We start from the raw sequence: 24,859 nt of genomic DNA, 5'->3' as shown, positions 1-24,859 counted from the left end.
CAGAGTGCTGTCCCAGGAGGTTGTTCCAGGTGGTCCGAAGCCTGGTCGGTCCAGTGGCTCAGGAACCCTTGGAACAGTCTAAGGCCTCCTGTGACACATTGGCAAAGCACTTCGCTGATAAAATCGAACACCTGAGGAGTTCGATTCCGTGCGCCGTGGATACAGTGAATGAGCTAGAGTTGGCCAGTTGCAAACCGGTCAAATGGGATCGATTTCGGCCTCTTCCTTCTGAGGATGTGGACATGGGTACTAGGGAGAGGGCTTTTTCTGTGGTGGCCCCCACTCTCTGGAACTCCCTCCCGTTTGATCTCCGACATGCCGCTTCCCTGGATGTATTCCGCAAGGCCCTGAAGACGTGGCTATTTCAACAGGCCTTTGAGATCTTTGGGATGGGTTAATCGCCATGATTTTGTCATCTATTATATGCTGTATATGTAAATGTTTTTATAAATGTACTGATGACTGTCCAGTATTTTATTTATTGAGATTAATGTGACTGCATTTGATACTATTGTATTTTATCCCATTTTAATGTACGTCGCCTAGAGTGGCTATCAGCCAGATAGGCGACACACAAATTAAATATTATTATTATTATTATTATTTGAAATTATTTGACTTACTTTTATATAATGTGTGCAATTAAGAAAAAGACTTTCATTGATTTAGTATGGCACCTCAAAGTCTACCAAACTGAAATGTAACTGAAAAACACTTTAAAAATGTAAATATACTGCCTTCAAGTCGATTCCGACTTATGGAGACCCTATGAACAGGGTTCTCACTGAGAGGCAGTGACTGGCCCAAGGTCACCCAGCGAGCTTCATGGCTATGTGGGTATCCGAACCCTGGTCTCCCAGGTCGTAGTCCAACACCTTAACCACTACACCACACTGGCTCTCTAATGTAAATATACTGCCTTCAAGTCAATTCTGACTTACGGCGACCCTATGAATGGGTTTTCATGAGGCTGAGAGGCAGTGACTGGCCCAAGGTCACCCAGTGAGCTTCATGGGTATGTGGGGATTTGCACCCTGGTCTCCCAGGTCGTAGTCCAACACCTTAACCACTACACCACACTGGCTCTCTAATGTAAATGTACTGCCTTCAAGTCCATCCTGACTTATGGCGACCCTATGAATAGGGTTTTCATGAGGCTGAGAGGCAGTGACTGGCCCAAGGTCACCCAGTGAGCTTCATGGCTGTGTGGGGATTTGCACCCTGGTCTCCCAGGTCGTAGTCCAACACCTTAACCACTACGCCACACTGGCTCTGAAAAACACTTAACTTTCTCTTAATTTGTGTTTAGCAGAGAAGTGGAAGATGTAACCCTTTACTACTGTATCTGTGCTAGAGCACTTCATCCTAATTTCAGTATGATTTATCTATGAGCCAGTGTATTTCAAGTGGAAACACACTGGCTCATAGATCATTTTTTCAACAAACCCATCAGATTTAATATGAATTAAACTCTAAATAATTAGCTCAACCGGTCCATGTTACATCAACTGGTCCATGTTACATCAGTGTTTCAAGGAAAAGGGACGCACGTGGGAGGAAAGGTGGCCAACTTTTCAGCTGGCCTCTGACAGCTGTGCTTTTAACAGCAGCTGTCTGTTAAGATGTCAGCAGGTGATTATTTTTATCTCTAGTCCATCAGAAGTTTCACCTGGCCTTTGGCTAAATATGGTATGGAAGAGTTTCACCAACAGATCTCTCCAGACCAAACTGCTGATACAGACATAAAAGACAACTAGCTTTTGTTTGGTCCTGGCTACTGGAATGGTTGGCATTATTTTTGGATAATAACTTACCGAGAGATTACATAGGAACAAAAATGCAGCAATGTTCTTCAGGATGCTTCTTTTGTTGTTGTCTGCAGAGTTTCTGCTATAAAGTGAAAAAGCAGAGGTGGAGGGAATGACTGGGCTATTGCCTTGGCTTGTGTCTTCATCAAGAGCGCCACTTCCACTGCTCTCAGGCAGACAGTAGTTTCCATTAATGTATGGTCCATTTTCAATGCCGTCTGTTCCGTTATATATCTCTTTGTAAGAAGGTGCCCGTGAAAGAGTACTTCCTTTGGACACAGTTAGTATTCGAAGCGTTTTAATATCGTCATTAACCTTTTCATGCTCACGGTGTATAGACTCAATTATAAAGACATTCTGAATGTATTTCTCAATTATAACAAGGATAGAATACGGCAGATTGTACCATGTGTACGTAGGGTGAGATTGAGCACAGATAACTGCAAGGATGGAACCCCAAGAAAGGAGCCAGGATCCTGAGGCAGTTCCAACCAGTAAGTCTGCATCAAGTTTCCTAGCTGGGTTTTTGGAAACATCCAATGATTTTTCTTCAAGTCTGTAAATCAGAAGAGCAACTATTCCAGCTGTGCACATCAGTGTCATTACTGTGATAGCATATAAATAAAACATCATAAGTGCTATTTCACTCTTTCTTTTTGAACCCCCAATCTGAATCACATAGACAACGACAATTGCTATTGTTGTAATGAACACAACCAGCCCTAAAATGGTGCCCAATGTTTTTCCTTGAAATTTGAATGGGGTCTTGTGTTGCTGAAGGTGTTCAACTTTGCGCCCAATATTCTTCCATAGCACGTACAGCATTGTGGATGCCAAAATGTGATACTCAATGTTGAAGGGGTACAGGTAATATATTCCTTGAGAAAATATTGAGCAGAGGGCTGCTGTGGTACAATTACACTGTGGTGCATGATCATCCAATTCTAGAAAAAGAAAGAGACCAAGATATGAGAGTACAATACATTATAAATATCATTTTAACAAAACAGTCCATGAATATGAGCCAAAGGGAGTTTAGTGCCCAAAGTAGCTATCGAAAGGGAACAGCTAATCCCCTAAAGTCTCTCTTACATCATAACTTTTGTGATTTCAAAGATATTTTACCCAATTTATTCATGCACTCACCTGTGACACATAGCTAACATATATATGCAAATATAAACATCACCAATATATTCAGTTTTAAAACAAACAGTAATCCTTTAATATGTTTACAAAATTCTGAGCACTACTTTTGCTTGATGATATCAGATTATATTAGAAATCCCTAATTCAGAGCAGGGGCAATGTTTTAGTCATATCAAAAAAACAGACTGTGGATGATAGCTAACTAAGTCATATTTGGAGTAAACCCATTGAAATCAATGGACCTAACACTGGATATTAGGGCTGTGCTCCATGTTTGGCCAAGGACCGCACCAAATTGGGCCTCTTCAGAGGCATTTGGGCCTCAGCTGAATTGGGTTCCAATAACACTGGATCACTATGGGTTGGGTATGGTGGCTGTGAGTGATCCAGGGCTATCAGGGGGCAGGACAAAGGGTAAGAAGAAGAGGCAGGCATGGGCAGGAAGGAGAAGGTTGGACAGGAAAGGGACCTCTTTGCAGAAGAAAGAAGGCATCTGCCTTTTCCACCCAATCTCTCCTTGCCAGGTCTCCCAAGTCCCATGCACCAAATTCCCTACATGTGGAGTCCCTGCGCAGGGAAGCCTCTCACAAAGGAGCTGTACCCCACACCAGGGGATCCTCGTGCTTATCAGCTGATGATGAGAGGATTCATTCTGCATGGTGCTTGTCGCTGCTTGTTCATGGGTGGCTTCCCTGCATGCAGAGAAGCTGCTCGTGAAGCAGCAGCAACCAACTGCTATGGTCAGGATGGAGCTGTTCTGCTTACCAGCTGGTAAGCAAGACAATTCCATCCTGCACTGGTTGCACCTGCTTGCTCTCAGTCTGGGGTGTGTGTGTGAGAGGAGACATAGTGTTTCCACCTTTCCCCCATCCCAACCATATTTTTAATTTTAAAATCCCTTAGCCCCAGCCTCCAAATAACTTCAGGAATGGATCCAGGGCAGAGTGAATGGTTCCATCTTTGGAACAGGGTGAACTGGCCCTCCTGTGGGCCCACAGATCAGGGGCTTGAGGCAAATAGGGAGGGATGTGCACAGCCCTATTGGATATCACCCTTAAGACTTAGTAAAATAAGAACAGCTACTTTATTTATAGAAATACATAGTAGATAGAAAGGCATACCTAGTTCTAACTAATTAACTAAGTTGGAGGCGCAATGCCCAGACTTAGGTATTGCCCTCATGGCTCAGGAGAGAGAGCAAAGACAGTTTACAATGGAAAGAAGTTTGGTAGAGAACAGCACAGGTAAAGGTAGGCAAGCCTAACCAGCTGGAGGACCCTAAGTCTATCTTCCTTCTGGAATAGAAACAAAAGAACCCAAACAGGAGTTGCTCTCACCCCACTTCCAACAGCCCTTCTCAACAAGCGTTTGGTTCAGCCCAGGAGGTTTATCCTGTCCGGCAACTTACAGTATCTGACTTTGCCCAACTCCTTTGTCAGAGTGTCTGCAGTCATGTCTTTTGTTGGACAATACTCCATCTTGAGTAGTCCTCTGTGGTGGGTATCTCTAATAAAATGGTGCTTCACGTCTATGTTCTTGGTTCGTGAACTCACCCCTTCTGACTTCATGAGTCTGGTGCATCCTTGGTTGTCTCCATTCATTATGACAGGCCCAGGTATAGAGATGCTTAATTCTTTGAACAGTTCAAGTAGCCATGGCAACTGTCTGCTAGCTTCAGAAGCTGACACATACTCTGCTTGTGTGGAAGAGTGTGCTACAGTCTTTTCTTTCTCATTTATTTATTTATTAATTGATTTATATCCTGCCCTTCCTCCCAATAGGAGTTCAGCTGATCACTGAATCTCCATAGTAGAAGATGTTTCCACTGGTGGATTTTCGATCTGTAGTGTCTTCAGCCCAATCAGCATCTGCATATCACACTAGTTTGGCATGTCGGGTAGCTGCTAACTTCAGTTTCATAATTGCAGTGCCCTTCAGATATCTCTCCACTCTCTTGATTGCTTCCCAGTCCTCCTTGGTTGGTGAGCTGGTTTTTCTGCACAGATATTCCACTCCTACCCCTACATCTGGCCTGGTAACAGTGCTGATATACAGAAGTTTCCCAGTGGCTTCTCTTGTATCTCTCAGCTTTTCCTTCCGCATCTGACTTTTTCTTGAATATCCTTTTGCAGCCTACAGCTTTTCTTATTTGAGGAAGCTTGGTCAGTGTCCAAGTTTTATTCTTGTGTAGAGCTTCTAGTTCTTCTTTAGCTGCCTGCCTCCACCACTCTCTGGGAGAAACAGCAGGGAGCAGAAAAAGAGGAAGACCAAACAAGAGATGGATTGATTCCATAAAGGAAGCCACAGACCTGAACTTACAAGATCTGAACGGGGTGGTTCATGACAGATGCTCTTGGAGGTCGCTGATTCATAGGGTCACCATAAGTCATAATCGACTTGGAGGCACATAACAACAACAACAACAACTCCACCACTCTCGGCTTCAGGTTTGCATAAGGCTTCAATCTCTTTCCAGGTCTCTGGCTCTGGAAGTTCATCTCTCACAATGTAAGCAAGTCTGTCTGGTGGTGCACCTTTGTTGGTGCGTTCAGAGCATCTGAGTGCTGGCACTTTGGCTGCCCCTTCTGGCTCTGATGCCTCTTCTGGCTCAGACTTCTTGCCTTCCTCTGCTGGTGTATTACTGTGATCCCTTCGGTTGTGGAAGAATAGCTCAGTTCCTTCTTTCATGTTGTCATCTGTTTAGTGTGTCGCCCCTTCTGGTTGGTGTGCACACTTTCCTTCATCAAAGTGGACAGCTCTGTATACTCCAACTTCATCAGTTTTGGGATCTATGACTCGGTATCCCTTCTGCATTGAAGAATATCCAATGAATATTCCTTCCTTGGCAGTGTTGTCAAATTTTGACCTCTTTTGTTTCAGGATGTGCACAAAGGCCTTGCAGCCCAATATACGAAGGTGAGACAAGCTTGGTGTCTGATCATGTCATACCTTGAAAGGTGTTTTGTTGGTTGCAGCTGTCAAAAGTCAGTTCTGCAGATAGGTGGCAGAAACCGCTGCTTCCCCACCCATTACTTCTGTGGTAACTGTGCATCTTCCAACAAGGAACGAATCATCTGTCCAGGAGTTCGCTTCATGTATTCCGCGACCCCATTTTGTTCTGGTGTATAAACAGTAGTCTGGTGCTCTATGCCTTCCTCACATAGAAAGTCTTTCATAGCCCTGGACACAAATTCTTCTCCATTGTCAGATCTTATCATTTATGGCTTTCTGCCAAATTTGTTGGATACAATTCAGACATAGTCTTTCAATTTTTGAAGTACTTGACTTTTCTCTCTCAGAAGATACATTGAGGAATACCTTGTGTAGTCATCTGTGAAAGTAAGCATGTATAAATTTCCACCCTGTGATGGCATTCTAATGGGTCCACAAAGGTCTGTGTGAATTAATTCTAGAGGTCTTGTAGCTTTCCTTTCACTTTTCTTGGGAAATATTGGTTTCACACTTTTTGTCTTTATACACCATTCACATTTTTCTGTACATTTACATTGTCCAATTTTAATGCCTCTAGCCAAATTTTCCTTCTCTAGAGCACCGATTCTGGCTAAGCTGGCATATCCCAATGCCAAACATGTACACATCCAGAATCACAGGTTTCTTTGGCTGTATTTGCACGACTAGTTTCAAAATATTCCAAATGCAACAGTCCATTTTTCAATTTTGCAGTACAACATACTTCTCCTTCATCTAAAACTTGGCAAATTTTGTCAAGTAAATAAAGTTCACCTCCAAGCTGCATTATTTTAGTGACACTTATTAAATTATCTTTAAATGCTGGAACAAATAGGCAATTTTTCAGTTCAAGCTCTCTGGTGCAAAGTAGCTCCACAGTGCCTATTCCTTGAGAACAGAAAACATCTCCTGATGCTGGAATTACATTCTGTGTATGGGGGCTAAGGTTCTTAAACATATTTTTATTATTTACCAAATGAGCAACAGCCCCAGTGTCAATTAAAAATCTGGTTTTATAGTCATCATTCTTTTCATCAGATACATAGTAACTGGAATGCTTCACTTGAGTTTGGCTATGTATTTTTCTTTCAGCTTGCTTCTGTTTAAAATCAACTCATTTTTCTCTGTCCCTTCTAGAACAATCTCTTTGAAGGTGATTAGAAGATTTGTACTTGAAGCATCTTCCTTTATGTATCTGTGCCCTGCTGTGGCTTCAGGGCATGACTCATCTCTCTATCCTGCCTTTGATTGCTTTTTCTGTTCACAGTAAAAATGGCTTTTTCAGACAGAGCTTGTTCCTGTCCCTTTTTTTAGTCCTGATCTTTCAGATATGCCATAATCTGATCCAAATTCTGATCTGTCTATTGAAGTATGCAAGCCATGATATAATGGTGTTCATTTAAAGAGGCCAGGAATATTACTTTTTGTAAATCTTCATCTGAAGATCTTCTGCAGCTTTCTAATTCTCAAAGCAGACTTGTAAATCTCTCCAGATGTGGATTCAGATCTTCTCTATCAGATTGTTTCAGCGTGTACAGTGACTTATAGAGGAACATCACATGATTTTGTGGGGCCTTGACTGACTGCAGCTATAAAATGTATCATTACCTGAAGATGCCAGAGACCATCTTGGCTGTAAGACCCTCTCCCTGCTTGCTGGCCTCTTTCCACCTGGCCTGGAAGGGTGGGACCTTGACGGACTGCAGCTGTAAAAAGTATCACTACCTGAAGATGCCAGAGACCACCTTGACTGTGGGGTGTTGCTGAGGGGCTTCTGTTTGGGTAAAAGTTTAATTTCTGGTGGTCGGTTTTTTGTTTTGCTGTTATTGAGATGATGCTTCTGTATTTTATTGTTGGATTTTATTAGGAATTATAAGGATGTATCAATTTATTTTATGTTTTTATGATGTTTTTGTTAACTTATTGACCATTTGAATTTATTTCTTACCATGAGTTGTGTTTTTTCTGTTCATGTTGTGAGCCGCCTTGTGCATAAATTGTTATGGAAAGGCGGTATACAAATAAACAGTGATGATGATGACGATTTTTAGATTTTCTCTGATACACCTTTTCAAGCTTTTCCCATATTTCTTTAGCATTCCTACAGTCCATGCAAACATTTAGTGCCTCCTCTGATAAAGCAGAAATAAGGAGACTTCACTTTGGCATCCTTACGCTTCCAGGATGCAGTGGCTGCTTCATCTGCTGCTGAGGGTTCAGGATCAGTCAGGATTCCATGCAGATTCTCCCCTTCCAAAAGTATGGTCATTTGAAGACTCCAAATCACATAATTGTCCGTCTCCAGCCTTGGGATGCTTGTCTTAAGTGTTGGTTCTTCAGCTATCTTTGTTCTGCTTTTCTTTCTCTAACCTAAAGTCTCCTTTTATTTCTTTTGTAAATCACACACAGTCCTTAGCCTTTTTAGCTTTCAGGAACAACTTGCAATTCAATTTAGCTTACTGGGTGGTCATAACCCTTTATTATGGAAATATTTATGCGGAGTGATTCAGTGGTCTGAGCTGTGTGTGTGCCAGTGTGTGTATTTACCTAAGTAGCAGGTTTTTACACTGCATTTAAATCACTGAGACTTAAGACTTAGTAAAATAAGAAAAGCTACTTTATTTATAGAAATACATAGCAGATAGGAAAGACATACCTAGTTCTAACCAACTAAGTTGGAGGCGCAATGCCAGACTTGGGTATTGTTCTCATGGCTCAGGAGACAGAGCAAAGACAAAGATGTCTCCGCTGTCCTCAGAAAATCGAAGAAGAAAAACAAAGGAAGGAGGGGCAGGTCAGCTTCTCTGGGCATATCAGTTTACAATGGAAGGAAGTTAGGTAGACAAGAGCACAGGTAAAGGCAGGCAAGGCTAGCCAGCTGGAGGGCCCTAACTCTATCTTCCTTCTGGAATACCAACAAAAGAATCCAAACAGGAGTTGCTCTTGCCACACTTCCAACAAGGTGTGCAATCTAAATAAGACACAAGGGAAAAGGAATGGAGGGGAAAGGTAAATGAGCAAGATCAGTTAAATGGAAGAAAGACGTTTCAAATAACTGATAAAAAACATCTCTTACACCAGCCAATAGGATGAAGCAGATTGATGGCAAGGAGGTAAACATCTCCGATGATAGGAAGCAGCAAGGAAGAAAAGACACAACTAAGGGATTGAGAATGCAATTTTGGGATTAAGGAGAACAAGGGCACTTGAGAAAAGAAACCAAGAGGAGCATGGAAAGGGATGACTGGGCAGACAAGTGGGAGCAAGAAAATGAAGACATCTGAGTTTAAATAGAATATGGGGAGGCGGGGAGGAAGAGGCAGCCGATGTATAGAGGAGAAAACAGGGACAACGTGTTCGTAATGGCAAGTGGAACAGATTAGGCCCAAGGTTCCCAAAGTGTTGCCTGTGGACCACCAGCAGTCTGCAAGGTTCATTCAGGTAGTCCGCAGCAGCAACTTTAGCATCTATCATAGTGCATTACAATTGCTGAACTGATGCAGTGATCCACCAAGACCCGCAACAATCTTGAGGTGGCCAGGGGTGGGGGGAAGGTTGGGAACCGCTGGAAAAGGCAAAGTGAAGAATTCAAGCTGGGGGGAAATGATTTGGGGGGAAAAGAAGCAAGAAGACCAAGCAACAGATTGTTGCCATAGTTCATCTTTTGTCTCCTTCCTACAACAGCTGGTTTCAGGACAACCATAAAACATGATGGCAAAATTTCAAGGGTTACACTTATCTTACCTATTGTTATGTTTCCAAACCCAAGAGTGATCAATCTTTCCTTGTGTTCATTAAGCTGATGCTTTGATTCTGTTAACACACCATTTGTCCACAAAAGCAAATTTGTAAATACTGAATGGATCACTCCAAACCTAGAAAATAAATAATGCAAATGCATTATTGACAACATTCTGTAAAACACGCTCATGAACTATTTTATTTTCCAATATTTATTATTGGTGCACAAGGAGAGAACACTACAGTGTTGTCCCAATATTTTCCTGTTTAAAATACACACCCTGAAGCTTAAGCTAGCACTTAAGACATCCAAAATATGGGTTTACATTATATAACAGGGGAAATGGCTCATCAGATTTGCACATCACTAAAACCTCAATATAGGTGCCTTTCGAAGAATATTTAAGAAGTGTAAGAATTTAAATTTTAATAAAGTGCATATTACTCCAGCTTCATTGGTTCCCAATCTGTTTCTGGCCTCAACTGATGTTAAGTACTTTCTTCTCTTTTTTGGAAAAAAAAGGATAATACAAGAAATCCTGTTAAAAAAAATATAAAGTGTACAAGAGCTCCAACATCATCTAAAAGGAATTACAGATTATAGCAAAGCGACAGATCACACACAAAGCTTGCGATTACCCAAAGGGGGCCTCTGGGAAGATGGTGGGTTTATGCTTGTACCACTACAGATCACATATATAATAAAACAGTACTAGCATGAATACTACTTCTCTGCTGTAGCCTTTTTTAAATAAATATAATATGCCATAGTCTACAATACCAAAGATCTGCTACGAATGCAGTTGAGGACTTCCATGCATTTGTGATTCCCATCTGCATTGCCATAAGGATGAAAGTGACTAGCTGTTTTTTCTTTTTTGCATGACAATTATTTTAGTTACATAGAGACATAAAAATACATAATGCCATATACAGTGAAAAAAAGGAATCCAAAAATATCTACGCATCTGTTTCAGCAAAGCTCATATTATCAAATATTTATTTATTTATTATATCACATTTTATTTTATTTATTATATCATGCTTCAGCTCTGTGGGATTCATAATTCAAGTCATTATGAAATTATAATTTCTAATATTTCATTGTTTCTCAGAAGTATATTGAATCTAATAAGACGTGACTAAACTGCATCATGTATCTTTTTCCTCTGTTGTATTATACATAAAGACAATTTTCTACAAACAAGTTGTCTTATGTCCAGAGGTATAGTCATCCACAGTCTGGGGAGGGGGGTCTTAGAACCCTTACTTTTTTGGGAGCAGGGTCCCAGCAGAGTCCCTATGTCTCCAGCATCCTATGATGGATCAGCATGAAAGGGGAGTGTGTTAGCCACTGAGAAGAGTCTTCTAACATGCTTCCTCGTCCTGTCCTGTCACCAACAGCTTAAATAAGTACAGAAAACAACAGTACAACTGACCCTCTTCACGTGTGAAGCAAGCAGTTAGAAGGATCAGCCTTGTAATATTCACTTTTGTCTTCAAACTTTAAAAGAAAACTGGAGGAAACAGGATCACAGCATCTCAAAAGAGACTTTGAAGTGCACAAGCAAATAAGACTTAAAGAAAAAAGAATTTTTTTACTTCCACTGACTGATAACAAGCACTGGCAATTGTTAACGAAGGCTGGAACTCTGATTTCCAACCCAATCCAGACACATTCTTCAAGGGAGAGATGAAGTAGCTGCTTGTGCTTCACTCGGAAGGCCCACTTCATGAACTGAGAACTACTAGGCATACAATGACTAGGATTCAGGGGGTCTTTCCAACTGAGCATGCTATGATACTATAAAAATTTCAAAACGGAGATGTGAACTATTATTTCTAAACATTAACATTCCTCTACTCCAATAAACAGGTACACATAAGATTTTCAGTACCAAGAGTTTCTTAGGTTTGCTGATATTTTCTAGGTTGAAAATAAAAGACACATTGTATTTATTTTACCTCTCCAACGTTTTGAAGGACTGGATAATATCCTTTGCATGGCACCATAAGAAGTACACCTGAAAATAAGTATGAATAAGAATAATTGGGTCGTGTGGAAAAAGTGGTGCCGTATTTGCTATGTATGTACAAGGTATGGCAGGGATACATACGTAAGAAAAATGTGCAAGAGATCACTAAGGATTCACACCTACTCAGATGTAAAGCAGCTAACGCACTGACAGGGCCTCTTGCTTAAGCCCTATGCAGATGGCCTGCTCACACATTCTGCCAACATGTGGGTGACAACCAGTGACCATCCCCATCCCCTGGAGTCCATGCTGACAGGATTCATAGAATCATAGCATAGTAGAGTTGGAAAGGGCCTGTAAGACCATCAAGTCCAACCCCCTGCTCAATGCAGGAATCCAACCTAAAGCATACCCAACAGGTGTGACGGCTTTCAGAAGATCTGGAACCCCAACTGCACAGGGTTCCAGATTGCATGAAAGCTTTCACATATACAGCTGTATGCAAGAAGGCTTCCTCCCTGCAGAAGTTCATGCTGTATGCATGGATCCCAGACACAGGACCAGTTGGCACAAGTGATATGAGGAGGGCTTGTTAGTGGGGCTCTACCCCACCCCCATTCCCCAGTTATGTGTTGACAGGATGTGTGAGCAGCCGGTCATCTGCATAGAGCTTTAAGGCACAGTCCCACCTAAAAGTACTGATTGAAATTTTGTGAGAAATAGATATAACTGTAGTCTGCACTAAAAGCAATACAGGTGCAAAATGGTAACATTAAACCTTTGTGTATGTTGCATACCTTTGTTGGTTCAAGTCTGGGGCCACCAGCATGGCACCCACCCATGTAATGGTGGCCTTCAGGACTTCCTATGGCACCCTCTGAGCCCCTGCACTTACTGTCCTCTTTATCATGAGGTGGCAAGGGTTGTTACCTTCCCCCCCCCTTTCTATTCAGCTGCTCAGGGTGCTGGCGTGAGTCTTTAAAAAAGACAAAGTTGGAAGAGGAAGAGTCTTGCTTGCTTGCTCGCTCTCTTACACACACACACACACACTTCCTCTTCCAGTTATATGTGCTTTTCAAAGCTCAGATCAGCACCTCAGCAGCAGAGCAGAAAAGGGGTGACCAAAAAGGTGGGAAGGAAAGCAGAGCAATCTGGGAGGATGGGGAGGAGAACAGTCAGAGGGGAGTCAACAGGGTGTCGCAGAAGTCAGGAGGGGGGAGGAGGGCTAGAGAGAGGGAGAAAAGAATAGCATTGAGAGAGAAGGTTTCAGACCCTCTTGAAATTGTACACGTTTTTTCATGGCTCCTCCACATAACCATAACCAAATCATCCTTGACTGAACTGTAAAAATCATGCCTTCCAGCCCTGCCATGGTACAAAAATACATGGGTCCTCTCAAAACCACCATCAAATCGTAGGTCACTTCTGTGTAGTGCACACAGATGCAGAAAGGACAGTCATGTGTTCCATCAAGGACAGGGCTTTCCGGTAAGTACAGGTGAACCCTCGTTTGCTCCCATAAAGGCACTGAGCAAAAGACTGTGTGATCTGATATGCGTCGTGCAGCGGTTCCTAAACTTTTTTCTCCACGGACCACTTGAAAAATTGCTGAGGATCTTGCCGGACCACTCCGTGTTTTTTTTCTCCTGTTGTAGCAACTGTGCTACGTTGTGCTGTGCTGTGCTGGATGCAGTGTAATTTTTAATTGCATTTATATTGCTTCTTTTGTTTCATATATTGTATTTCATTGTATTACAATTTGAATTCCATGGAATTATATAGAGTTCAAATTGTGTGTTTTACATACATGCTGCGGACCACCTGAATGAAGCTCGTGGACCACTGTGTGGGAAGCCCTGCTCTAGTGCAACGGCTCTCACTATTGGGCTGAAAGGGTGGTATTAAATGATAGCCCTGTTCAAAATAGACCCATGGAAGTGAATAGACGTTACTAACTTAGGCTCATTAATTTCAATTAGTCTACTCTGAGTAGGTCTTCCTCGAATACAGTACTAAGTCTTTGCTATGTAAAGTAGTTTAATTCAACTACTTCTCGCCACTTGAAGTAGACACTAGCCAAAATGAAGTTCAAGCACAAGGATTTTATACATTGCTGGTGACGTTCTGGGTGTTCTGGTTACATTTGCCGTATAACCAGATGTGTACTATGTAATTTATTTTGTTTGAACTTTTTAAAGCTGAGGAAAACAAGCAACAAAAGGCTGAGACCGAAGGGGCATGGGAATCATTGGAGTTACGGGGAAGACTGAAAGCCTTTGTTTAGTTTTGCTATTTCAGACCCAGACCAGTAACAGGAGTGTTATTCTCTTTGCTTCAGGTTCTTAGATCATGACCATCGCTGTGATGCTGAAGTATTTGCAAGAAGTGTATTATGTGGCAATTACATATGGTTGTAGCTCTCTCCCTTTCCCTGTTCAATTCTACAGTATGTATGGGTGGCTAAGATTACCTTTCTGCTTCAAGGTTGACTGCATAAAGAAGGAAAGGACATTTGTGTTGTTCTCCACAAACTGCATATACAGAAGGGCTAGAAACAAACTGACTCTGTCTGAAGCAAGAGACCATTATTTTGCTCCGTTTATTGGAAAATCTGGCCAATTGCTATTTTCTGCCTCACTGCGAAAGATTAGTTTACAAAATGAAAGGATGCTGCATGTGTACAATATGGAATTCAATGTACAAGTCACTATAAAACCAACAAGTTCCTAGAACTAGAAGAGGTAGCAGATGATTTTAGCGTTGTTATTGTCACAAGCACAACCCACTGGGATTTTTTCCATTGCCAGCCCTGCTGAAATGAAACAGAGCACAGTCATGATCTTGCATAGATATCAGTCATTTCAAAGGAGCTGGCATAGAAAAACTTCATGAAAAAGCATTCTTTGCTATTATGTTTTAGGATTAAACCCTATTTTCCATCACAAATTTCATAAAGGGATTTTCCTGACTGGCTAGTGTTTCACAACTGTCTTGATGCTGTTTGGAAGGCACTTGTGTCCTTTGAAGAAAAGATTAGATGGACCAGTTAACTGAGCCAATGGGACAAGTTCTTAGGCAGTAGGCATAAGTGAGGACAAAACATAACTGAGAACTGCGCAGAGGAGTTAAATGGCCCCACGTTAACTCAGGTATGTCCACCTAGGCACTCAGCGCAGCACTGTTCTAGCTCAGAGGGGCGGGGAGAGGGGTTCCATCTCCCTCACCCATAGACTGAACCACACTGTGTCTGGGTTTGAAGGACTGTTTATGGAGTTAGGCCAGAGAGACAGAACAAGGAAATTGTTGGTGTAGCATTCACCCCACTGCATCCCAACTGAGCTGGCAGGGGTGATCACAGATGTGATGTTGGAGAACCCTTTCAAAGTGGTGTGCGGGGACATCAATATCTACACGAAGGCTGCCTCAAACAGGCAGGCTCAGAACTCATGGCCTCTTTGACAACCATGGGGCTGTCTAAGTACGTCTCTGACCCAACACATCTGGCCAGACATACCCAAAACCTAGTTTTTACCACAGGGTGGATTGGTAATAGTCTATTGATTTGGGGATCATTCTCAATTTTGCAACGCACTTTAGGGACAAAATCACTCAGCTTTAGACAAAGTTGGACATCACAGTTAGAGCAAGTCCAGTGGAAATGTCAAGAGCATAGAATCATAGAATAGTAGAGTAGGAAGGGGCTTATAAGGCCATCGAGTCCAACCTCCTGCTCAATGCAGGAACACAACGTCAAACATACCTGACAGGTGGCTGTCCAGATGCTTCTTGAATGCCTCCAGTGTTGGAGAGCCCAACACATCCCTAGGAATTGGTTCCATTGTCATACCGCTCTAATAGTTAGGACGTTTTTCCTGATCTTCAGTTGAAATCTGGCTTCCTGGAACCAGCCCATTAATCCGTATCCTGCACTCTGGGATGATCGAGAAGAGATCCTGGCCCTCCTCTGTGTGACAACCTTTCAAGTGCTTGAAAAGTGCTATCATATCTCCCCTCAGTCTTCTCTTCTCCAGGCTAAACATGCCCACTTCTTTCAGTCTCTCCTCATAGGGCTTTGTTTCCAGTCCCCTGATAATCCTTCAGATCCTGTGAATCTTTCCCAGTTTGTCTGCATCCTTCTTAAAGTGCAGTGTCCAGAACTGGACACAGTACTCAAGATGAGACCTAACCAGTGCTGAATAGAGGGGAACTAGTGCTATACGCAATTTGGAAACTACACTTCTGTTAATGCAGCCTAAAATAACAGTTGCCTTTTTTGTAGCCACATCGCACTGCTGGCTCACATTCAGCTTGTGATCAACAACAATTGCAAGATCTTTCTCACATGTTGTATTGCTAAGCCAAGTATTCCCCATCTTATAACTGTGCATTTGGTTTCTTTTTCCTAGCTGTAGAACTTTACATGTATCCCTATCAAATTTCATTCTGTTGTTTTCAGCCCAATGCTCCAGCCTATCAAGATCACTTTGAATTTTGTTTCTGTCTTCCAGAGTATTATCTATCCCTCCCAATTATGTATAATCTGCAAATTTGCTAAGCATTCCCTGCACCTCCAAGTTATTAATTAAAATGTTGAAAAGCACTGGGTCGAAGCCCTGTGGTACTCTGTTTATTACCTGTCCCCAGTTTGAGAAGGAATAATTGATCAGCACTCTTTCAGTACAGTTCTGTAGCCAGCTATGGATCCACTTGATAGTTGTTCCATCCAGCCCACATTTAGTTGGCTTGCTGATCAGAATATTATGAGGCACTTTGTCAAAAGCTTTGCTCAAGTCAAGATATATTATATCCACAGCATTCCCACAATCTACCAGGGAGGTTACCCAATCAAAATATGAGATAAGATAAATCTGGCAGGATTTGTTCTTGATAAATCCATGTTGGCTTCTAGTAATCACTGCATTGTTTCCAACGTGCTTACAGATTGATTGCTGTATAATCTGCTCCGGAATTTTCCCAGGGATTGATGTCAGACTCATTTGTACTTCCCAGGTTCCTCCTTTTTTTTTTGAAGATAGGGACAATATGAGCCCTCCTCCAGTCATCCAGCCCTTCACCCATCCCCACAATTTCACAAAGATAATAGACAACTCCAAGAGTTCTTCAGCCAGTTCCTTCAATACTCTAGGATGCAGTTCATTGGGCCCTGCAGATTTGAACTTGTTCAAAGTGATTAGGTATTCCTTGACCATTTGTCTATCAATCTCAAGCTGCAATCCTGCCCCTTCAACTTCATTTTTCCTAGGAGTGTCATACAGCCTCTTTTGGTAAAAGACTGAGCCAAAGTATGAATTGAGCACTTCTGCCTTTTCTTTGTCATCGGTTTTCATTTTGCCATCCTTATTGTGTAGCTGTGCCACCATCTCTTTTCTCTGTGGATGTACCTGAAGAAAGCTTTTTCATTCCTTTTAGAGTCTCTCGCTAACCTCAGCTCATTCTCTGCTTTAGCCATAGTTGCAATTCTGTGATACCTCCCTGTACTCTTCCTTTGTGGCCTGGCCTGCCTTCCACTTCCTGTATGTGTCCTTTTTTGTTTTCAGATCATCTCCAAGCTTTCTGTGAAGCCATATTGGCTTCTTCTGCTGTCTTCCCCCTTTTTTCCTTGATGAAATTGTTTGCCATTGTGCCTTCAGAATTTCCTTTTTTAGAAAATCCCACCCATCTTTGATGACTCCTTTCATTAGGGTCGCCACAGAACCTTGCTTATTATTGTTCTGAGTTTGTTAAAATCAGCTTTCCTGAAGTCCAGGGTACATGTATGGGTACTCTCAGCTTTTACTTCCTTTAAAATCAAGAACTCAAATGTAACATGCCCACTTTCCCCCAGATTTCCTGTAACAGCCACTTCATTCACTAAGTCATCTCTATCGGTTAGGATCAAGTCAAGGATAGCTGATCCTCTAGGTCCTTCATCCACTTTCTGTGGGAGAAAGTTATCACCAATACGTCAGGAATTTCTTGGAGGGGCCATGTTTGGCAGAATTTGTCTCCCAAAAGATATCAAAGTACCTGAAGTCCCCCATTACTACTACATCATTCCTCCTTGAAACATTGGCAGTTTGCTTCTCAAAAGTTTCATCCTTGTCTTCTCCTTGATTGAGAGGTTGGTAATAGACTCTAACCACCATACTACTTTTTCCCCTTGCCCCATTTATTTTAATCCAGATCTTGGTGGGGCTACCAAGCTCATCCTCATGTACCTCTGTGTAGGGATATATATTTTTAACATACAGCATGACACTGCCTCCCTTTGTATTCTTTCTGGGTTTTTTGAACAAGTTATATCCATCAATTGCTGTATTCCAGTCATGGGAGTCATTCCACCAAGTTTCAGTTATACCTTTCAAGTCGTATTTACCCTCCTGGAGTAAAAGTTCAAGATTGTCCTGTTTGTTTCCCATACTCTAGGCATTAGTATACAGCCATCAAAGACCATATACTTTATTGTCTGGCTTCACCCCTACATCTTTATGAAGACTATTACTGGGCCCCATTAGAGTTGTTCTCTCAATTCCTGTGCATAAGCCTTCATCGATCGTTACCTTCAAGTTTATGTCTCCCTCCTCCGTAGGATTCAGTTTAAAGTTCTCCTGATGAAGTTCTCCATGCTGTGGCCAAACATATTCTCCCAGTCCTTATAAGGTGCAACCCATCACCTGCCAGCAGTCAATCTTCCAGGAAGTGTAGCCTGTGGTCCCAGAATCCAAATCTCTCACATCGACATCACCTTTGTAACCAGTCATTCACCTGGAGTATTTTTCTTTCTCGTTCTACTTCTTTTCTAAGTATCAGAAGGATGGATGGAAAAAACTATCTGGGCCCCAAAGTTCTTGAATCTCCTTCCCAGAGCTTCAAAGTCTGCTGTGATTTCTTTGTAGCTCTGCTTGGCAATATCATTTGTTCCCACATGGATGAGAATAACGGATGCATGTCAGTGGGCTTTATGAGTGGTGGCAACCCTTCCATCACATCTCTAATCCATCCTTCAGGGAGGCAGCATACCTGGTGAGTCCATGGGTCTTCTTGGCATACTTGGGCTTCAATCCCACACAGTAGGGAGTCTCCCACTACTACTACTCTTATCTTATTCTTGTTGTGGGGCATGGTTTCATTGCCTTTGCTTGACTGAGATCCAGCCTCTCGCTTGCTGTCGCACGGGGTCTCCTGTAATTCTTCCTCAGCAGGCTGCCATCCAAACTCATCCTCAAGTGCCTGAAATCGGTTCCATAGTTCCACTGGTGCAGGGTGCCTTCTAGCTGTTCTGCTCCTGTCACCCTTTTCCATGGAGTTTCTTCCACTTCGTTGTTCCTCTCCTCAACACTCTCCTCTTCTGCTTCGACATAGCCTTGTTCTTCTACCTCCTGTACTTCTCTTTGCTGCTGTTTTTCCAGCATCCTGTCTAAAAATCCTTTGCCTTCTCTTACACTCTTGAGCATGGTCACCCACCACTCCAGGCCTCTCACTTTTTCTTCCAACAGCACCACAAACTTGCACTTGTTGCACATGTACACCATTTGTTCTCATGCAAGAAAACAAACATTGCACACACCTTGCAGGTCAGCACCACTGGAGTGTCCTTTCCATCCATTATTGCTATTACCTTTTTTCCCTTTTTTCTACTTGTATTGGAATGTTCTGTGCTTTGTCCTGTCCTCCTTGAAGGTTAACAGGAGAGTCCCACTGGTATGTGGTGCATACTAAAAGAAAATGTTTCATTAGGGACCTCCCCCTTGACCTCTCCTGTTATACTCCTGTTAGCTCTTCCTGTTAGATCAGTCTGTTAGCTCACTCTCTGAGAGCAGGCTTGCTTGTATATTCTCTGGACCAGCTGGACAGCTCCCTCTGCTCTGTTCAGTCAGGAGTCAGGAAGCAGAAAGTACTATCTGTTCCATCTGTATACTTTCCATTAGTGTCCTGAGAATGTGGACAAGTGTCTTGAAATGTGGACAACCACCTGCCCCCTTGACCCCTACCTATCTTGGCTTCTTAGAGCTAGACATAGGGAAGGTGTGGGGAAACTTTGACCCTCCAGATGTTGCTGAAATACAACTCCCATCAGCCCCAGCAAGTGTGACCAATGGCCAGGGGATTAACTGGGTTAGTCCAGGCAGTGATTAATGTTTCACTGGAGGTGGGAAAGGTAGGTGGTAGTGCGTTGTCCCCTCCATAAGGAGACCTCCCTGGACCCAGAAATGTTCAACAACTATCTCCCAATGGTGAATATCCCCTTTTGGGCAAGGCACTAGAGAGGGTGGTGGTGGTTCAGCTTCAGGCATGCTTGGAGGAAACAGTTATTTGGATCCATTCCAATCTGGCTTCAGGCCTGCTCATGACATTGAAACCATCTTGGTCTCCCTGGTTGATGGCATCTGTCAGGAGAGAGTTTGGGGGAGTGTGTTCCTGCTCATTCTCCTTGATCTCTTGACAACTTTCAATAATATTGACCACCATATCCTTTGAGAGCATCTCAAGGAAGTGGGGGTTGGGGGTACTTATTTCAGTGGTTACACTACTAACTTCAGAGCCATTTCCAGAAAGTAGTTATGGGAGGCCACTATTCAGTGCCAGCAGAGCTGTCCTGTGGTATCCCACAGGGTTCCATTTTGTCCCCCATGCTATTTAACATCTATATGAAGTTGCTATGAGCTCTCATAAGGAAATTTCGGGTTGGGTGTCATCAATATGCAGATGACACCCAACTCTACCTCTCTATTCCATCTGAATCAGGAGAGGCAGTTGATGTGTTGAATTGGTGCTTGGAGGCAGTAATGGACTGGATGTGGGCCAATAAATTGAGGCTGAATCCTGAAAAGACAGAGGTGTTATGTGTCCAGAGTTTTCATTTCCAGCTGGTGGAAAGATGGCCTGTTCTGGATGTGGTTGCATCTCTTGGAAGAAGCAGGCCTGTAGCTTGGGGGTACTCCTGGAGCCAACATTGTCACTGGAAGCTCAGGTGGCCTCAGTGGCTAGGACTGCCTTTTTTCAGCTCCAGCTGGTTCACCAGCTTCAGCCCCTTTTGGACACAGATGACTTGGCCACAGTACTCCATGCTCTGGTAACTTCCAGACTGAATTATTGCAACGCACTCTATGTAGGGCAATGTGCTCTACATATTAGTAATAGTAATAGTAATAGTAATAGTAGTAGTAGTAGTAGTAGTAGTAGTAGTAGTAGTAGGTTTTATCTACAGCAGCCCCTAAGTTATGGAATTCCCTCCCCACAATATAATATAATAATATTATATATAATAACAATATAATTATTATATTTTCCATCTACTTGTCACATGATGAATGTGTAATTGTCTAAGATAGTGCAGCACAGGCTGGAAGGAAGGAAGGAAGGAAGGAAGGAAGGAAGGAAGGAAGGAAGGAAGGAAGGAAGGAAGGAAGGAAGGAAGGAAGGAAGGAAGGAAGGAAGGACACAGGCACACATCTAAGAATAATCCAAAACCAAATGCTTTTACCTGCAACAGTGTATGTACTGCATGCGTAACAGGAAAAATACCTTCCGTGACTGATAAGCAATCTGAAAATCCAATGAAGTATCCAATTTTAAAAGAGTCCATAATTAAAGTAATGACTGCAAACAAAGTAATTGCACCTGAAAGAAATTTTAAAAGAAAAAAAATGTTATTCTGAAGGCAATATCTTTAGATGTTATCGACAGCAAGTAAGAAAAAACACTAATATGAACATTAATGTGGAAATACTGAAAATAGAAAGAAATAATGTTCTCACACTTGTGGAGCTCCCTTCCTTCCCTGGTAACTCAAAGTCTGAACTATTAATAGATGGTTGTACCACAGTTAAGGAGTGGTTTTAATTCTGTCATTGTGATTTAGTGGATATTAATCCATTTTTTAAATGTTGTTAACCACTCCAATCTCTTGGGATGAGTGGAGCTAGAAATCCAAGTACACTAAAATGAAATCCACAACTCACTCACTTCAAACTAATATGATTACTTTGAAGTACATGGGTAGAGGATTACAAATTAAGGACACAATCCTGTGCAGTTACCTGGGAGTAAGTCACATTAAACATAGCGGATTTTACTTCTCAGTAAACATGCACTATAACATATGAATCAGAACACAATTCTTTACTCCATCAGGGGGATTTTAGGATATGGAGGAAGTTCTGCTGTGCCAGAGATATGCCTTAGCCAGTGGCACATATCCATGTAGCACTGGCCCAACTCTGCTACCAGAGTCACCAAAACGGGTGACATATGCCAAATCCTATATACCTCCCAAAAGTGATTCTGCCTTTCTGAAATGAGCATTGCATCATACCAACTTAAGAGACAGTAGAAATAAACAACCATCCAATGTAATCAATAGAGGCAACAACCACAAGCTCCCTCACCTCGTTGTGCCGTGCGTATTCCATCACAATAGGTCAGACCCACCCCGCACCCAGTCACTCGACACTAACAGCAATTTATAAACCCCTAGAAGGGAGACCTCCGACTATAGGGTACATGGCATGGGAAGATCTCTCTCTCTCTGGCTTCAGCATGCAAGGGAGAATTTTGGTTATCAGAATGTGATACTTTGTACACACAGAAAATTGAGCACTTTATACAAACAATCTAATCTCAGAACAAATGTAGAAAGATCCCATTAGTAACACTTGTCCCACAACTCTTACAGGCACTCTGTTTCTCCCCATACAAACACCTAACAGCAACCCCCACTCCACTCTTACAACTGGAAAGCAAGAACAAATCAGCCCACACAAGGAAGCAAGGGAAGGCATTTGTGCTAATTACTGCAAATGTCTCCCAGTCCCTGTCATTTGTGAAAACTCTGCCTTGGCTAAACTGCACTAGTGAAACAATCCTTCATCCACAACACCTAGGAGCAGTGTTTGCCTTGCCACACATTCACTCCCTTACACAGGTCTCTCTTGGTGAATTCTAATCACTCCACTCCACCCTTTGCAAACCAGAGGCCACCACTCATGAAATCACTACTCATAAACACTTTTGCCTTGTAGGATTACAGCCTGGACACACAGAACAGAATAAAAGTCACTGCACACACACAGTGTTCCACTGCAACTCCTTACAGGAAAAGGAAAGTTTTGTTTCATCACTACAGTCTATCTGCCCAACTTGCATAGCTGAGGCAAGGGTTCTGGAAGAGTAAACAGGTGGCACCATTCTCTCTTTATGCAACTGCCTTCATCCTTGCCTTTGGGCTCTCACTGGGAACTCTCCCAGGTCCTGCAGATCCCAGCCGCTCCCTACTTCCTGAAATCTATTGCTAGATGTCTTTAAACAGAGACAGACATCTGTGAGCTCTGCTCAGTACCCTTCTCAACCTGACTAGTACAAAACACAGGCAATTTATTTATTTATTATTTTATTTTAAAAATTTATATACCGCTTGACTGTAACAAAACCTCTAAGCGGTTTACAAGAAATATTAAAATTACCCATAAAAATAATTAAAAACAAGTAATTAAAATATTGGAAAGATAATTAAAATTAGCAAAAACTAAAAAGATTAAAACACATCAACATCTATGTATCTGAATTGGCTTGCTTAAACAAAAATGTTTTAAGGAGGTGCTGAAAACAATACAATAAAGGCACTTGCCTGATGTCAACAGGCAGGGAATTCCAAAGTGTAGGTGCTGCCACACTAAAAAAAAGATTTCTCACAAGTGCAGAATGAGTAATGGGGCACCAGTAACACTGCCAGTCCTTTGCCTGGTGCATGCATGTTAACCTCAGGCTGCCACATCATGGGTCTAGTATACATATGTTATATACTGGCTGCTTGACAGGGGAGGATTTGTTGTCCTCACCATTTTGAATGGAGAGAGAAAGAGAAAGCAGAGCTATCTTTATGCAGCCAAAGTCGGCATAAGACAAATCAGGTTTAATGATCAAACCACAGTATGGGAAGAAAGAAGTGAAGGAAAGGTTTCTCCATTTGCCCTCCCTCTTCATTCTTCCCTCCCATAATAACACTCATTCATGCTCTCTGGCATACATCCATGCAAGGAACACGTTCTCTCCCACATATGCACAAAGATGACTCCTCCCCTCCCCCCATCTCCTTGGAGGACTAGTAACAACAGTATCAACTGACTGCAACTGAGCATTAATAAATAAGCAAAACTATGCCAGACACCTTAAATGTGGAAATTAGCTGACCTTCCAGAATTCCTGCTCCCTAAACATCAAGCAGAGGATTGACCTGAATTGGTACGAGGCAATGCAACACCCTGTGCTCATCTCCAGCCAGACCAAATCCAGCAGTAGAGCCCTCCCTGCTCCTCCTGAATAGACACCTTCTGCACCCCTTACCTTGATCTCCAGGGTGTGGGAGTGAAAAGTTCTGTTTCCTTTCATCCAGCAGAGATCAAGGTAAGTGGGAAAAGTGGCTTTCGGATCCCAGTGAAATGGGACTGAGATCTTCAGTACGTCTTCACTCCTGAAACCATAAAGGAGACTCATCATGGGCTCGGGCAAAGAATGAGGACAGGCTACCCAAGGCAATCCAGCCCCCGTAATCATTTTGAGGATGCATTGCAGTTGATCATGCACAGTCTTTCTCCACACCAAATCTTCTGAGGGGGAACAGACTAAGGTTGGAGGAAATGAACCATGGACGCTGGCAGAGCATGTTCAACAAAGCTCAGCCTCAGAGCAAGAGGCTTATCATAGAATCATAGAATAGTAGAGTTGGAAAGGGCCTACAAGGCCATCAAGTCCAACCCCCTGCTTAATGCAGGAATTCAAATCAAAGCATTCCCAACAGATGGCTGTCCAGCTGCCTCTTGAATGCCTCCTGTGTCGGAGAGCCCACTACCTCTCTAGGTAATTGGTTCCATTGTTGTATGGCTCTAACAGTTAGGAAGTTTTTCCTGATGTTCAGTCAAAATCTGGCTTCCTGCAACTTCAGCCCATTATTCCATGTCCTGCACTCTGGGACGATCGAGAAGAGATCCTGGCCCTCCTCTGTGTGGCAACCTTTCAAGTACTAGAAAAGTAAACTCTTATCTCTCCTCAGTCTTCTCTTCTCCAGGCTAAACATGCCCAGTTCTTTCAGTCTCTCCTCAAAGGGCTTTGTTTCCAGTCCCCTGATCATCCTTGTTGCCCTCCTCTGAACCTATTCCAGTTTGTCTGCATCCTTCTTGAAGTGCAGAGACCAGAACTGGGTGCAGTATTCAAGTTGAA

General features: G+C 42.5%; 1 protein-coding gene across 5 annotated transcripts in view; it reads right to left on the bottom strand.

Moving 5' to 3' along the window:
- OTOP1 (otopetrin 1) overlaps positions 1 to 24,859 on the bottom strand; it is a 47,687-nt gene that overhangs the window by 1,746 nt on the left and 21,082 nt on the right. For 4 of the 5 annotated variants that reach the window (XM_061583984.1, XM_061583986.1, XM_061583985.1 and 1 more), the window contains 4 exons: positions 21,129 to 21,265; positions 11,634 to 11,692; positions 9,672 to 9,802; positions 1,815 to 2,752 (listed from right to left, as the gene is read on the bottom strand). In XM_061583984.1, coding sequence (XP_061439968.1) covers positions 1,815 to 2,752; positions 9,672 to 9,802; positions 11,634 to 11,692; positions 21,129 to 21,265 — 1,265 coding nt within the window. Of the gene's footprint in view, positions 1 to 1,814; positions 2,753 to 9,671; positions 9,803 to 11,633; positions 11,693 to 21,128; positions 21,266 to 23,986; positions 24,114 to 24,859 lie in introns of all 5 variants that reach the window. The other variant, XM_061583987.1, reaches the window with a different exon arrangement.

This window comes from Rhineura floridana, chromosome 9, assembly GCF_030035675.1.
Source record: "Rhineura floridana isolate rRhiFlo1 chromosome 9, rRhiFlo1.hap2, whole genome shotgun sequence".
In the NCBI taxonomy this organism is placed as follows: Eukaryota; Metazoa; Chordata; class Lepidosauria; order Squamata; family Rhineuridae; genus Rhineura; species Rhineura floridana.
The sequence above is the reverse complement of the archived record's forward strand: the minus strand, read 5'-3'. Positions and strand labels throughout refer to the sequence as shown.